Genomic DNA, 16,802 nt, shown 5'->3' on the forward strand with positions numbered 1-16,802 from the left:
CACTTTTCTCCCCACCCTTTTATTATCGTTATTACAAATTGTTGTCAGCAAAACTCAGCAGATGATGGGTTTCATTACTGTGATTCTTGCAAATCCTTCTTTGTGCCTTTCCATCCCCAATTGGTTCATCCTCCAGCTGCCAAGACCTCCACACGCTCTCAAGGGTGGACTGGGCTGAGAGCTGGGGCATGCGCTTTGCTGAAGGACCTTACCACCTGCCAGGCAAAACACACCACACACACAGCTGCCAAAGCAGGGCACTGAGACTCCGTAGCAAAGTTATATAGATTAACCTGACCAACTGCAAGCAAACAAACTACAACAACAACAAAAAAGCAGCCTCCAAGTGAGCGTCTAAGGCAGGAATCCCAAGCCGCTCAGCGATTAGGGAATCACATTCCACCACTTGTACGAGAAGGGCTGCCGGTGCACGTTGGTGCCACAGTGGACCTCTCCCAGCATCTTGTGGTAGGAGGAGATGTCATCAATGAAGCTGCAGCTCAGTCCCAGAGGCTCCAGGAGGGAGCTAACATGCTCTTCCAAGCAGCATTCTCCCTCGATGATGGGCCCAAATGGCTTTGGGACCCCCAGGTCTCGAGACAGCACAATCATGTTCACCTGTGCAGGGAGAGATGAGACACGGGGTTATGGCCTGGGGGAGCTCAGGCCAAGTCATGCATGGGATTTGGAGTGCATCTTAATTTTTCCAACTATTTGAGTTGGAAGATTCGGATTGACCCAAAGAACCTTGTTTGCCTATGTCCTTAGGCCCACACGGCTACAACCGACACTTCCTTATCATTTAAAATTAAACTGCTAACGAGAGGCAGGAAACGGAGGTAAGGCTGGCATCTGCTATTCCATACTCTCCAGGGCAAACAGACAGTTGAAAACAGCTGCCCCTGGCTGACATTACTCTTATTCTTTGGAGACTGAGTTGCTTTGCTCTGATGGCTGGGAGCAATTCAAGTGCTGCTCTACTTGGATGAAGGCTCTTTATGGTTCAGGTCACAGGTACTTCATGGTCATGACCCACAGACTCTCATGTTTTGCTGTCCCCTGACAGATCATGGGGTCTTACACTCCTAGAGGAGCGGGGCTGGAAGGGACCTCCAGAGATCATTTTATCCAACCCAGTGGCTGCTCTCAGGTTTCCCGGGGCCGACCCTAAGCCAAGCTTTCCCAGGGCAGGGCTGTTTCTCACCATGTTGGGGAAGTATGCCATGGCTTTGCCATTCTTGTCTATCTTGAAGAGAGCTGGGAGGTCGATGATGTCTTTCTCTGTGAGCCCCAGCTCCTTCTTGAGGATGTCTCTGTTCCAGTCAATGCAGCGCTGGGACACGGGGAAGAGAAACAGCCACAGGCTTAATACAGTCGAGCATGAGACAGTCGAACAGGTCTACAATGCAGTCTCATGCATTAGGTGATCACAGAAAACCTTAGCTTCCACCCATATCTGCTTCCTTCTCCCTGGCCCTCCTAGTATAATGAAGGTGCCAATGCATTTGCAATGCAAAACCTCATGAGTTATTCCAGCAATGGGACTAACATGGGACACTTGCAAGCAGCTGGCACCCAGGATCATCATATTTCTCTTCCCCCTCTGCTCTCGAAGCAGGTAGGGAGACCCCTCCTAATCTAGCACGTTCCTTCAATACATTCTGCTACCCGAGCGGGAAGGAGGCCTAAAATAAAACTCATGTCCCATTTCTCAGAAATCCCTGTGATTAATTGTCCTGCAACCTTATAGCCCCAACCCGCTGTGCCCTGTAGCAAGACAGGGAGTGTGTGTAGGAGAGGAACTGAAGGAAAGGCACGGGCGACGAGGGAGGAGGACTATTGCCTAATGAGATTTATGGCCCGTGTTTCTCCTACCGCATGGGCACACTGCGGTCGCAGCTACTTCACCATTGCCTCCTGGTCCCATACAGACCTGGCCGTGGCAGTCAGTGCTAATGGTTCAAATATTTGCTGGGGGCTTCAGGCAGGCTTTGCAGATGCAAGACCAAGTATTGTCGGGAGCTTGAACAGTCCAGCAGAGGGTGGGCGAGTGGGCCACAAACCATGGGCACGGCCTGGGGAGGGGGTTTGGGATGGATGTTGAGGGGTGCCTCACCTTCCTCCTTTCTCCTCCCACTTCCAACCTGGCACTGCTGCTCTACCCTCTCTGCTGCCGCAGCCTGACCGGGAAGGTGCAGGCTGCAGGGCCAGGGGGTTGCAGCATTGCCCCAGATGCAATACTGCAAGATTCACTTCCTTCACTCCTTCGTCCTACCTGTGACGCCCCTCCTCCAGGTGCAATGGTTCCTTGTAGCCCGGCTCCCCTGCCTCCACCATGCCGTTAGCCCTGGTTTGTCACGGATCCCCCTGGGCTTCCACCAGCTATTCTTGTGGCACATATTAGCTCCACTACTCAGTGCCATCTCCCTTTGCTCTCCAGCAGCAGTTAACAGGTCCAGGCCCATACCTCTGTAGCTCTTACCTGCACATAATGGCTCTCTTCCATCATGACCTCATTGGAGAGGACCTTGTTAATAGTGACCCGTTTTGTGTCTGTTCCTGAGTAACCTGTATGCAGGAAACAAAGCCACCATCAGCTTAATGAAATGGCACCCGCTTTGCAATGAAATGAGGGAGCGGTGGTACCAGGGCCCTTGATCCAAGTAGCTGGGATCAGACACCCCTGGATTCAAACCCACCCCACCAAGCTCCGACAAAGCTTGGATCTGCCTCTGGGCCATCAAAAGACCAGGGATTCAGGTCAAACTTGTTGAAGTTAATGGATAGCTTCACTCATGTCATTAGGCAAGTCATGAGAAGCAATCAGTTCCTTCTGTCATATTTATTTAAAACGTTAGTAGCCGAGGTGAGCAGAGGTTTCTGGAAGCAGGAAGGACAGTCTGAGGGACACAGCATTGCACTGTGATGCAGGAGACTTGAAATCACCTTGCCGTGGACTCGCCACATCTCTTCAAGCAAAGCACTTGGGCAAAAGCTTCCAAAGGTGGCTAGTGACTAGGAGGGGTCTCAAGCAGAGATGCTTTGTACCAGGCAAGGGATGCTTTGTATTGAGCACTCCCGCTGACTTCATTTGAGGTTGAGGTGCTCAGCAGCTGTAAACATCTGCCCTACGCTGTCTAGCAACAGGTAGATTTAAAAAAAAAAAAAAAAAAGCAGTGCTTAGAAAATCTCTGGTTGTTTCCCCTTTCATTTCTCCGTGCCTCAGTTTCCCCCTCCATGCAATGGGGTTAACGATTCCTCTCCACATCACTTGGGTGTTGTGAGGATGAACACAGCAGCTGGGGCTACGAGGCCGTCAGTCATTGCAGGGACGAGTGGTGTGGAAGTACCTACATGGAGCAGCGGGGTCTGCACTAGACGCTGATAGGAGAAATTTAGGCCTCGCCTGTGCTGCCTTTGTGCTGTGTTTGGGAATGCCACTGAGAAGCACCAACAAGGGCAAAATTCTGGAAATATAGCAGAGCTACCCTGGAAGGGCTTTGCAGCTAGAAGGTGCCCAAGCCAACTACCCATCCAGAGAAGTTGGCACACCAGGGCCTTTGGTGTATCATGCACTTGGCAAGGCAAAGTTTTTTTGAGTAGATGTGATCTCTTTTATTATTTTAGTGTATGTGATATCTTTTACTGAACTCAGTTGGTCTCATAAAAGAGATCACATCTACTCAAAAAACCTTGTCTGCTGATGTCCTTAGACCACCATGACTACAGCCAAAAACCCATGCACTTGGTAATGCCTTTATGGCGGGTGAATGTTTTATGAGCCGGCAGCTGCTCCATCTGGGGGATGTCTTTCATGTTAAATGAGGGATTAAGTCTCTGGCACAGTCAGCGCTGAATAAATCAAGGTGCTGCAGGCCCAAGGAAGGAGAAAATCTGCGGGAAGGAAAGTCTACAGCTGGCAAACTTGGGACCAGATTTCAAGGCCTGTGTCAGCAGAGGCATCGAGCGCCTGCTGTCGGCAGGTGCACATCTCCCCATCTACCAGTGCCATCGGCATGCTGGGCCTTTGCGCTATACTGCGAGAAAAATGTAGAGGCTTAATGGCATCTAAATGTAAAAGATGAGGGGATTCTGCGTGGCTCAAGGTGAAATTCATCCCGGAGTAGCAGCCCAGCACGCAGGGAGGGAGGTGCTAAAGTCCCACTCAGTTTCTCAAAATAGGGTCTGTGTGGGACGTATGGGGTTTATCAGGCTTCCTGGGCAAGCGCTGGATGAATGTCACCCACAGAGGGTGGCCGGCCGGCCCATGGGATCTGCCGCTGTGGGTGGTCGGCAGCAGATACCAGAGGTAGGAAAATTCATTACCATTAACAGCCCTTCTGCTTGCTTAAAACAAAGATGCATCAGTCCCCTTCTCCAGCAGGTAAGACCATCCCTGCAGGGCCTAAGACACAGCTCCTATCTCACTCCCCTGCATGGACCACTGATGAATTAGCCGGGTGCATATATCACCTGGGGACATCTCCCACTTCCAGTCAAAGTCCCCTGAGACAGGATGCCTGACTGCATGGACTATGACTCTAATCTCGCATCCAAATTCCTCCGTGTGTGTGTAGGAGGCAATTAGTTGGTCTAACAAAAGGCATCATTTCTGAACCAAGAGTTTGAGAGTTTTGCACTTCCGTAGGAGGCAATGCTTTTTCAGGAGCATGACAGGCTCCCTCCCCCCTGATAAATAATAGTGTTTGGGACACGGCGAGATTGCCATGTTGTTGATTCCCTTCTCTGCAATGTGGTTCTTGCTCCCTTGGTTCTTTGCGAAGCTTGAAGCAAGGGAATGACAATAAATAAGATGCGTCCATTGGAAAATATATCAGCCCGAAGCTCAGCCCATAGCAAATGACTCCACAGACAAGAAAGCCGAGCTGGTGATGCAGTATTTCAGTTCAGGGTTACAGTCAGGGCAAACTGAGTCTTGTATGGGGAAACTGAGGCACTGAGCGGTTAAGTAACTCGCTCCAGATCACAGAGTGTGTTTGTAATGGGGTGGAGGTGAATAGAGCTCAGATCTCCTCGTACTAATGGTGTGCTCTGCCCAGTACCCCATGCTGCCTTCCAAGAGTACAGGCCTCCCTCTTTTTGGCAGGAAGCTTGTCTGCACAAACTGACCTTTGAACATGGTGGCTTCCCCGTGGCCCTCTTTCTGCTTCTCTCGGAAGAGCTTGTAGCAGGCAGCCGGGCTGGCCATGAGCATCCGGAATTGCTGGGAGGAAGGCAGGACCAAAGGAAGGAGTTAAATACTTGGCCCAGAGGATGAAACGGCAATCATCGAGAGCAGCCACAGACACATACAGCACTATCTCTCAACACGCTGCCTCTACGCCAGGCAACCTTCTGCTCCGTGGCTGCCACGAGCACAGAAGGGAGATATTTGGGAACTGTCTGCCTATCCTGACTTGGAAACGTGTAGCTACAGACCCAAACTCTCAAGTCCCCAAAGTCTTTTAACCTGCGCCGAACCCTATGCATTTACTGCCATGCCTGTAGGGTCTCGATTGCTGCATACAAAGCCCTCAATAGTAATCTCCACTGGATCTTCCTCATGGCCAAGGTGCTGCTGCTTGAGACGCATCTACATCCACCAAAGCACAAGCTGCTTATGAGGCCGGAAAGGGACTATATTGTCCATTTTGGTGGCCCTAATTTAGGAAGACATGCCTTATGGGAAGAAGAATGCAATGCACAGGTTTATGCATGTATAGGTATATATTAGGAAGTATCAACATTTCTGCTTGTTTCTCTTTGAATGAGTCCAGAACAGAGATGGATTTTCACAGGTCAGTGATCTAGGTCTTTATAGAGGTCATAATACTCTGGCTGGGGCGTATGCTGAGAGGTGAGGAGCAGTGGCTAGCACCCAGCTGGTCCATAGGGAAGTCTACACTGCCTGAAGCCTCTTGAGGCCCCACAATTGAGGCTGCCATCTTTTATGCATTATTAGGATGAGTTTTCTTGCCGGTTTCCTTTGCACAGCACCCATGGCTTGGGCATCTAAGCACCACACAAAGAGAATGATGGCTGGGTTTTTCAAACAGGAGTAGGGCATCCAATTTTAATTCAGGGTTCAGGCACTTAAAAAAATCTCAGCAGACCTTGCGAGCAGCAAACAGGCCAAATCTCTTTGCTCTTCCCAACCTAAGCAAGTAGAGATTTCAGATTTCCTTCCCCCCCCCCCCCAAATAAAGAGCAAGTCTTGTGGGAGTTATGGGGCATTGTGCCCAAAGAGTTTAGCAAATCAGCTCTTGATGCACAGCAAAACTTTCAAACCCATCCCTATCCTTGGTAAACTTTTCAGAATTGCCATCAGGGAGGTCACCTTTTTGCCAGGAATGGGCACAAAGGTCACAAATTCATCTACGTGACCCACGGTGAGCCAGTCGGAGTAGAGCTCTATGGGTGCCTGGACTTGCTGGGCATATAGGAAATCTCTCACCACTTTGGTCATCCTCCTTCCGGCTGATCTAGTAGCAGAAATAGAGGGGAAAACAAACAATTGTATTTCAGAATTGGGGCAAAAGTTATAACCATGATGGTCTGAAAAGGAAATGCAAGAAAAAATTCCAATTCCCTTTTATTCCCTAGGTGTCTGACCTCATACAGCAGTGAGGCACTCAAATTTGGATAGGCGATTGCTCTAAAAACACTAGATGATATGCTCACGAAGGTGAAATGCAGAGATCCAACCCCAACCCCATACCCACCCCCTCTCAACGTGATCCTGATAAAATTGAATACCGAGCAGATTAGAAGAACCAGCAAAGAGCTTCTCAAATCATACAGCCGCTGACTACAGAGAGGTCCGAACACTCCCAGAGACCTTGGTGAAGGGTGTTTTGAAACCAGGAAACAAACTGCAACCTGGGTTTTTTAAAAAATCATTTAGCTTGTTATGGGCCAAAGCAAGACCTCTGAATCCACGGGGTGAGCTGCTAACAGGCACAGCTCCCCCGGCAAGACAGATCCAGACACGGGCTTTGCTTCTATACTCAGCATATTATGGAGGGAGATGGGGAATTAGCTGGGATCAGTGATCCCTGCAGGATTGCCCTGATCCTCACGAAACATGCAGGTTTTCTAACTCTCTTACGTGGGGAAACTGCTTCCAATGAGGATTCTCCCCAGAGGATATTCCTTCCCGTTGACGGTCACGGGAGGGCTGACTTCCAGGTTGCCGAAGGAATCGAGACTGGTGACGACCTCGAACAGAGGCTCCCTGGTGACATAGCCAAAGTCTGGACCCTGGAAAAAAAGAAGCCATCACAAGGGCTTAGAAATTATGAACTCTTCCTCCTTTTTCCCAGCTGGTGAGTCCCAGGCTAGAAACACCCATTGCATTGGAGCTCTTGAGCAAAGAACAGGGTTAGAAAGAATAAAGTGAAGAGTCCACGGTTGCTGTATTACTGGAGAAGGGAGCACGGGGAGAGCTAATGGAAAACAGGGAAGCAACACCATTAGATATGTCCAGTCTTCGGCATCTGGCGCACACAATACCCAAGGATATAACCTTGAAGGTTGTATAGGACCTTGGTTATGCCGATACTGCATGGACATGAGATGAGGATTTGGGGGGAAGAAGGCAAGGATCCTTCTCCGTATGTGATGCCCTTATTCTTCCCTGCACCAGTAGCAGGTCTCTCCAGGCGTGGAGGGAAGTGCTAACTGCCCCCCATACTGGTGGGGTGCAGCTACCATTGCAACTTCTCTTCTTGGGAAGAAACCTGGCTGAGTCCTTCTGCCTTTACCACCCCTGAGGGACTGCATGAGTTCACAGTCCTACCTTTCAGGATGCGCAATTCTCCTGCTTCTTTTCAGAGACTGTTGAATAATTTATTAATACAAGGATGCGAGCCGTTTGCAGTGGCTTACATCAATGATACCGTCATCTACAGTCAGGACTTTGAATTGCGCCGGATGCATCTAACAGTTGCGTTAGATGAGATCAAACAGGCTGGACTAACTGGGAAGGCAAAGAAATGTCAGTTGCCATTACCCAAAGTGGTGTATTTGGGACACTGCGGGTGGGGGCAAAACTCGCTCCCCTTTGGGACAAGATCGAAGCCATTAGAGACTGGCCACCTCCACCGACTAAGAGCCTCCAAGACCAACGCTCCAGGGGAGCCCCGTGGGAAGTGGCCATGCCCTTGCCTCTACATAACCACCGGCTACATCCTTAGGGGAGCAGGAACATCGCAGCAGAGGAACTTGAAGTCACTGGGGTAAAAGCTCCAACATTGCATCTTTCTATCATTTAAGCCCAACCCAGGATTTCACAGAGACTCGTTCAGGGCATGGTGGTTTGTAGCCACGCCAGCTCTTTATTTCAGATGCTACCGGGCTGTCTGTTTCCTTCAGCTCCACAAATCAGCTGTACCTCTCACAAGAATTCATGGGACATTTTGCATTGACCCCATCCCCAGTAGGACCTCTTGCTCCCCTGCTACAAGGCCGTCTGAGAGTGTCTGCAGGGTCACTTACCCCTGCCCACAACAGAGTTATCCGCCACTCCCTTGCTGTGTTACAAACCTGCCAGCCAAGTGAGTAGGTGGGAGAGCTCAAGGGATCTCCAGCAAGAGGAATGGCTGGCAGCGGGCAGAAAAAAAAATCCTCCTGCTGAATTCCATCCTGCTCCAGCCCCCAGAAGGTAAAAATATCAGGGCCACAAAAAAAACAAATGCTTGGGTGACTGCCAGCCCCAGATTACAAAAGGAGACAGGAATAATCTTTGTCATAACATTGGCAGAGAGAAGCTGGAAAGCTCTGAACCAGCAATTCTTGGTTCCAGCCAGAAAAAGTTAGTCGGACGGTAGGTCACATAGGGTGAAATCTGTAGCAGTGCCGAATCTCCCCCCCACCCGACCATTCAATCCCACGTCTCATAAGGCTTCGAAATGGGGCTTTAATGACACTAAGTGAAGCACAGAGCTTAGGGAGATCCTCTTGCAGAGGGCTGCTTTTTACCCTACTTATGTTGTACACAATAGTTGTCTGATGTTTGAGATACATATATATGTATATACGTGTAGATATATATATTTCTTTTCACTATCACAGTCTTTCCCTGGAGCATTTGATCTCAAACATCAGAGAATTATTGTGTGCAACATCGGGTAAAAAGCACCCCTCTGCAAACATATATACAAAGAGCAGGGAATGGTTTCAGTTGTGCTATTAATATATCTATATTTATAGATCTATATGTCTATATCTATAGATCTATATGTCTATTAATAGCACAGCTGAAACCATTCCCTGCTCTTTCAGGGCTCTGGAGCTCCACAGTAAGTGGTTTACAAAAGACAGCATAAGCCACGGATATGGAGATGGGTTTCCATCACAGGTTGAAGACAGCATCGGTATGATGCGTGCAATTCGAATATGCAACTTTACGGTTTACTCTCTGGCAAGGGAAAAGAAAAAGCTGCCATTGCACTAGACTGATCCTGAGCTGTTTTCCCATGTTCATGCACTGACTGCAGGGTTAGTAGAGGGCTGTGGAAATGCTGGCAAGTAACTTCAAAGACTGCAGACAGTTTAAGCCAGAGATGGACTTGGACCTGGTAGTGTATTGCAGCTAGGTCCTAGTGGACTGATTCTCCTCTCCTTTGCGCCTCGGATGGTCCCTTGAACTGGCACGGAGCGACTCCAAATTCTCCATTCACTCTCTCCAGGAGAAGAGTTGCAAGGTGCAATAACTTTACAAGATCAGCTCCACTGAGCAGCCAGGTCTAGGCTTTACTCTGTGTCCTTCCTTTGGGCAAGGTACTCAGGTCAGTACTACTCAGACTTTTTGATTCAGCGAAAAAAAAACTACAGCCTGTGCAAGGCTGTCCCATTGTAAATAAGATTATTCTGGGAGCGCTCGGAGATCTGATCACATCCTCATGGTCTGGTTACTGGAAAGGATGGAGAAAGGCCTCGCAGAAGCTCTCTTCCAGGAGGTACTTGGAGGGCAGAGTCGAGAGACAGGAAACTCAGAGTTGTACAGTAAGTGATGGTGTGATGTCTTCATCTGGCACAGGGAAGAAACTGGAAGCCCTCAGTCAATCTGAAGAAAAGACTCAGATTCATAGCTTTATAGATGTTAGGGGCTGGAAGGGACCTCTCTAGATCAGACTTTGAGTCATGACAGTAAAAGACATGTCAAGAAGCAAAGAAGCCACATGCATGGGATCAAATAGCTCCCATTTTTTTTCACTGGATCCAAGAACTGCTCATCCCGTTAATTAGCACTGCTGGGTTTCCTCATCTATCCGTAAGCCAGGTCAATTATCTGAATAAGCACGGATTTCTCTAGACCTATTAATAAAACACACTCATTAGGCACTTCAATATGACAGTGTTTTCTTTTCAGTAAGTCGATATGCTTCTATTGGGCTTAGCCATCAGTGGGATCTGCCCTGTGTGCCCTGCCCAGCCCCGTGTGTTATCTTGTGACCTCTCGGTATGAGAACGGCAAAGTCCAGCTTTGACGCTCCCGATGGAGATGGCACGTCGACATGCCTCTTGGCTCTAGGCACTCAGCTGAGAGGTGGGAGAAGCATAATGCATTGTTGTCTGTCTCGCTGGTAAAAAAATTCCCCATAGATTCATAGATGTTAGGGTCGGAAGGGACCTCAGTAGGTCATTGAGTCCAGCCCCCTACCCCATATTCCAGTCCAAACACAACCATGGAAAAAAATTGAAGCTGCTGAGTTATAAACCACATTTAAGTTTTATCGAGAGGTCAAGAGACGAGTCACCAAGTCTAATCCCTACCCAGTTCACAGTGTGTCCCCCTTTGTTGCAGTGTCCTCATTCATATAAAGGGGATAATACCGAAGGTAGAGAGAGAACTCATTCATGTCACTGAATCGTAGGTATATCCCACAGGGGACCAGGGGATTTGAAGACCCCTCTTGTCAACAGCGAGTATCAGCTTGATATTCATTTGCTTATATGCTGGAGTGGAAGGATCCAATGTAGAGACATAGTCATTAGAAACAGGACAGAGCCTGTAGATGCTGCAATCAGCCCCACGTGGATGATCAGAAAGTCTGCATTCAGGTTGGCTTCACCAAGCCAATGGGGAGGATGTTGGATGCAGCTCATCTTCATGGTTTCCAACCCTCTGGGATCTTTTTCTTTCCCTGGAATGCCCTTTGGTTTGCTCATATTAGCTTTGGGCGACATGCTTAGCAGAAAGCAATCCCTTCCCGTGCACAGCGGGTGCAAGATCCAAGTCATCATGGGGTCATTGAAAGGATTTATGAGAGGATGTGGATATGTTCACTTAACATGCTGGTTTCTGCTTGTTCCTCCAGCCATTCTGGAGGCATCTGACCCTAGAGATGTGAGAACGGAGCCTACTTGCTTAGTATGGGAAAGATGAGACTCTTGGTTTCTTTTTCCACCTTCTGGATTCACACAGATTAGCTGCTAGGAGCCTCTCTGCTGTAAGTGCCCTAAATCCTCCCACTTCCGATATCTTCTGGGCCAGTTTATGGGGTTTTTTTGCTCCAGTGATTCAGATTTTAAAGCACTCTCTGGTCTAGCAAATGGCTCCTACACTCACTTTTCTATTGATTTGTATAGTGATTGACCCCTGGGAGCTCTTTTCCACTTAAGGGTCTCAAAAAAACGATGGAGAAAACAACGTGTTTTTACAAAAATCAGGAAACGGAGGCACGGAGAGCAGCATATTCTAGAGACCACTCTTGTGGGTCCCCAACTTGAGGTGGGTCAGCTGAGCGCCTAAATCAAGAGGCCAGATTTCCAGATCTGCCCAGTACCCGGCATACTTTACACTTTATTGCTCAATGCGGTATGCACCTCAACATCTCGCACGTCCTTTCACCATTGAAATGGGAGCGGAGATCATCTGGACATCCTTCTGATTTTTCAAAGCTCGTGAGCACTCCCAGCTCCAACTGGAGTCACTGGCATTGGAGGACACGCAGGCCCTCTGAAAACCAGTGTCCATGCCCAGCGGTCTCAGAGGAGGCACCCGTGATTGATGGACACGCCAGCATTTAAGTTCTATACGACTTTGCTCAGCTTTGCAGGGGACAGGACTGGGGGCCGTAGCTCCTCTTAGACTCCCCATCTTCCATGACATGTTTCGGGGGCTGACCCACCACCACGACGCTGTCGATCCCTTTCTGCCACAAGAAAACCCATTTGCATCGGGGTGGATCATCCTCCGCCCTTAGACTGGAGCAGACACGGTGAAGTAGCTCCACTCCTGCAACGTGGTTCTGGGGAACAGAAGAAAGGCCACGCACCCTCCTTTGACCCTATAAAATGAACTGTTCTTGCCCTGCTATTCAAGCTTGGACTGGAGAAAGGGCTAAGCCTTTCAGACAGCCTGTTTTAATAAGCATTGGCATGGGACGCCGTTGCCAGCCAGGTTTCAAATCCCCAACGACGCACCCTCGTTCTCAAACCGATTGCTTTTTCATCCCTGCTTCATCGGGAGGATTCGTGTCCTATCAGCTCCACCAGAGCCAGTTCCATTTTGAGAGGCTAATTCTCTCGCGTCTCCTTTTTCCCCCCCTCGAGCGGTTCCCTGAAGGCTTAGAGCAAAGCACGCGCCTCTCTATGGGGTGGGAATAAAAAAGAAAAGGGTGTTTGGCTAAATTGTGCCAGCTGGAAAATGAGATTGAAGAGATAGAAGGAGGATTAGGCAAGGCTTCGGAGCTCAGGATTGGAGCCTATAACACGTTTGCTGCTCCAAAGGCTGAAATTGCTTCTCGAAATACCAAGCAAAGAATTTACAAAGAGGGCAGATAGAAGTTGCTGCCTGGCTTATTTTGTAAAGAAGGGCGATCAGTGTGCTATTCCCATCCCGCATGACGAATCCAGGACTGCTTGTACTCATTGCAGGCATGATAAATGATATATTTCAATGCATTTGAAAGCGATTAACCTTCTCCAAATGGACACGGAGCAAAAGGGAGCTGCTTGTGTGATAGCTGTGGCTCGCCACTCTCTTCTCCGGTTACCAGCAGCGCCAAGGAGCAAGCGGCAGAGATGGGCCGGTGCTACCGTGGTCACGGCAAAATCCTAGATCCCCCCCCCAGCTTACAAATTTTAGGGCTGTTTGGTGCTGCTTCCCAGCAAGGACTAATGGGAACTCCCTGCCTGCGCTGTAGGCCACAGCAGTGGCAGATGCTGATGAGGATCTCAGTGCTCAGCAGGAGCTGTCTGCAGGATGGATGTGGGTAGCGCGGGTCAGAGGGTTTGTGTTCATAACCCTTTACGCCGCCGACGGACGGTGCAATGCCGAGGGGACGCATCGGCAGCCCGCAGCCGACGTCCACGTTGCAGTGGATATCCCATCCCAGAACTGTGCTACGTCTATGTAAGAGGCAACTGTTTCAGACCCCAGCACATCTAGTCTTGCTTTCTTTCTTTCCTCCCCCAAGCGCCCCGCATTCAATCCCCGTTCTCTACGGCCACGTCCCAAGTTAGCCTCACTGCTTTCAAGATAACCTTTCCGGGCCTGCCTCCTGGAGAGCTGCCCCCTTTATATTTGGCACGGATAAGCCTGGAGAAAGATCACTTGGCGGCTGGCTGCATCTCGCTCTCTTTCACTGGATAAATCAGCTCCTATTAGGGTTTCCTTTTCTTTAAGCAGGGGGCGAAACATGTTAACGAGCGCAGAAGAAATACAAGCCTCTAATACTGAGGATCTAGGAATCTATCTGGCCCCAGAATTAGGCATCTCTGATTTAGTTAGTCTATAAGGTGCAAATCGACCCGGCCTTCTGCCTGATTTCAAACTGATGCAGCTAACTCCTGCTCCCAGATGATGGCAAGAAGATGCAACTGTGGTAGTTCATTTTTAAAGAGGTGTTTGGGATCTATTGTCTGGGCAAGATGAGGGAGGAGGCTTCCTGCTTTCTGGGCTAAAGGCGGGTAGGTACAAATTGCAAAAAGGCTCCTCTGTGAGGCGGGGGAGCGACTGATCCTCGGAGCAGGAGGGATTTCAGGGAGCCGGTCTGAAAGGGACACCTCTTTGCTGAACTGCGACCCGTGCCCGAAAAGCCCAGCTGCCTGGAAGTGGACCGAGGGGGACAGTTGCCTCTCGCCGAGTGAACAAATGACATTCAAAGCCCAACTCGTGGCCAATTTGTTCCAGCGTCTCCTTGTCAGCCTCCCCGGGGCTCTCTTTGAATTACTCCCTCTCTTGCTCTGGCGTGTACAATTCGACCCCAGGGTTCGTGGTTACACTTTTGGGTGCCTGCAAAAGGCTGGCGCACTTGCACGGTTGTAGTGTGCAGGAGAACATAGCTCACGGGTGACCAGCACAGTCAAAACCAGGGTGGTTTTCTATTGGAAAATGCCATTTTTTGTCAAAATAGAAGTGTTTGTGGGGGGACAGGTCCATTTTAACAACATTTTCAAGAAACTTGGCTCACGTTATAACATAGCAGCATTCATATATCATGTTTAATATCAAGTGTATGTATAGTCACCGGTATTCCATATTATAATATTTCGATGTCATTGAAACGAAACGTTTCATCGAAGCAGCATTGAGATTTCTGAATCTGGGATTTCCATTTTGAGACGTTTTGGCCTTTTGTTTCAATTTGAGACCGAAGCACTATTTCAAGTGCTTGGGATGGTGGTCTCCATTTTCTGACCATACCTAGGTGCATTAGGATCCAACCTGTCCTTTGATGCTGCCCTGATAGCACAGATATTTGTAGCCTTGGCATCTTCAGCCCAATGATGGCAGACCCTCTACCTAGCCAGGAGCTACCCAGCCAGACTTGCTTTGCATTGCAGATGCTGTTCTCTCACACATTTAACTCTCCCTTATTCGGTTAGGCCAGTGACTCCTTTTGTAATGATGGGATCTGAGAGTCAGGCGAGTCAGATACTCATGGTCCCAGCCAGCACCTTTTCTCCTGACCCCCTTGTAAACTTCAGTGGGTCACAGACATTCGAAGCTGGCTCTAAACCATTCTCATTTAGCTTTGCTGGGGTCAGAATCACCTTTCTCTAGCATGGCCACAGTATCAATCACTTATTTATGGACATTACAGTAAAAAAACCCAATGGTTTAATCAGTAGTGGCCTTAGGGGAAGACAAACCAGGTGACCACCCCTCGGCCCTACATTTTAGGGGGCCCCAAAATTTTGCAACAAATTTTTTGGGGGTTAAGTTTTTGCAAGGAAGTGGCTCTATTTGCATGTTAACACTTGACTATTTATCTAATTCCACTCCATGCATACTAAAAAGATCCACGATGCAACTTTGGTAGGTTAATATTCACCTGAGTACCTCGAAGGGGCCTCAAATGACTCTCTTGCCCAGGGCTAAGGCCACCACTGGTTTCATCTGCCTTCCTTTCAACCCACTTTTTTTTTTTTTTTGTGAACCATCCTGGAAGATGTTTACGAATTGCTGTAAGCTTCTCCTCCTGCTGGGAGACCAGGCAAGGGATACCACGCGCGTTTACCGAGAAGATGCAAAGCTCTTACCAGGAGCTCCTTGATAGGAAACTCTTTCAGCCCACCATCTCGGGGGGAGTCCAGGACCACCGGAAAGCTTTTGTGAGGGGCATGAATGTAGCCAAACTCAATTTCATCCTGGTCAAGGAAGAAAACCGATCTATTAAATGCAGACAAGGTGGGGAAGTGCCCAGCAAGGCCTGACAGAAAACCTTTCAGCAGGGCCCCTACAAAGCAGACTAGCATTAACTCTGTTTCCTGGAGGGGAAGGGAGACGCTTCACAATGTGAAATCCTATGAAATATGAACTTTCATTTCTACCCAGGAGAACTTCTACAGTCTTTTCTCCAATGCCCGATGAAGGGTGTCTGTGCCTGAAAGCTGCAATTAAAGAAATGTTTTTGCAAAAATCATGTTGGTCTAATAGTTAGACATTTTTTTTGCAAAAATCATGTTCATCTAATAAAAGATATCATCTCTACTATGAGTCCTGATTGTTAATTTGGAGGCATTCAGTGTGTGGGTTGTCAGCTGGCGATGATTTGGGCCCAATTTTCCAGGTGGTTGTGCCAACTTTCCTTTTCAGTTAATAAAGGGATCGGTGCCAGGGGCATGTCTACATGTTCAATAATGCACCGTAGATACCATGCATTTAGTTTAGTACGTCTTAATAAAGTACTAACTAAATACACAGTAGCTAGAGTTACTGCGCAGTAGCATCAGTGCATGGTTATTTAGGGATGCCTACTGAGCATTAGTCCAATAACTGTGCAGTTGGCTACTAGCAGGGTTTTTGCCAAGGCACGTTACTGAGTGGTGTTATTAGGCCAATGTGCATTAAGCATCTCATGCAGACGTGCCCAGGGGAAGTTTGAGGGATGACAAGCTCCCAAAGAGACTAGAAAGGAGCAGAGTAGGCGTTTGCTGGGTGAGAAGCTGCAGCTGGGAGCCTCTGGGCCTGACCTATGGAAAAGGGGAAACTGAGGCAGCAGCGCAGCATGAAGCTAGGCTGGGCAAGCCATGCCGTGCAGGCTCCTACAATGACAGCTTCATCTAGAAGTGGCTTGTGGCTGCTGGATTTTAATGTTTGAAGAAAAAGTCCTGGTATGGTCCGGCATGCCCCTGGTCGCCTCCTCACCTGCATCCAGCGGTCACCACGGTTCATGTACCCGAAGCAGACCTTCATGTTGCAGCTGGCTTTGCTCACTAAATTCTTCACTTCCTTCAGGAACAGGTAATTGTCCTTCACGCTGGGAAAGCAGAGGGAAAAAGGAGAAGTGATTGAAAGAGGAGGGGAAAAAAGCCACTGATGGGACTGCAGCAGAAAAGAAAACAATGCA

At 48.8% G+C, this 16,802-nt stretch overlaps 1 protein-coding gene across 2 annotated transcripts in view; it reads right to left on the bottom strand.

Annotated features, from left to right (window-relative positions):
- Positions 1-16,802, bottom strand: part of LOC102575591 (protein-arginine deiminase type-2) — a 52,274-nt gene continuing 35,472 nt past the window's right edge. For both annotated transcript variants that reach the window (XM_019500047.2, XM_059716257.1), the window contains exons 9-16: positions 16,601-16,712; positions 15,493-15,600; positions 7,109-7,260; positions 6,338-6,482; positions 5,131-5,224; positions 2,483-2,568; positions 1,205-1,333; positions 1-618 (exon numbers count right to left, since the gene is read on the bottom strand). In XM_019500047.2, coding sequence (XP_019355592.1) covers positions 385-618; positions 1,205-1,333; positions 2,483-2,568; positions 5,131-5,224; positions 6,338-6,482; positions 7,109-7,260; positions 15,493-15,600; positions 16,601-16,712 — 1,060 coding nt within the window. In that variant the 3' untranslated portion in view covers positions 1-384. The remainder of the gene's footprint in view (positions 619-1,204; positions 1,334-2,482; positions 2,569-5,130; positions 5,225-6,337; positions 6,483-7,108; positions 7,261-15,492; positions 15,601-16,600; positions 16,713-16,802) is intronic.

The sequence above is a fragment of the Alligator mississippiensis genome, chromosome 13, assembly GCF_030867095.1.
Source record: "Alligator mississippiensis isolate rAllMis1 chromosome 13, rAllMis1, whole genome shotgun sequence".
NCBI lineage: Eukaryota > Metazoa > Chordata > Crocodylia > Alligatoridae > Alligator > Alligator mississippiensis.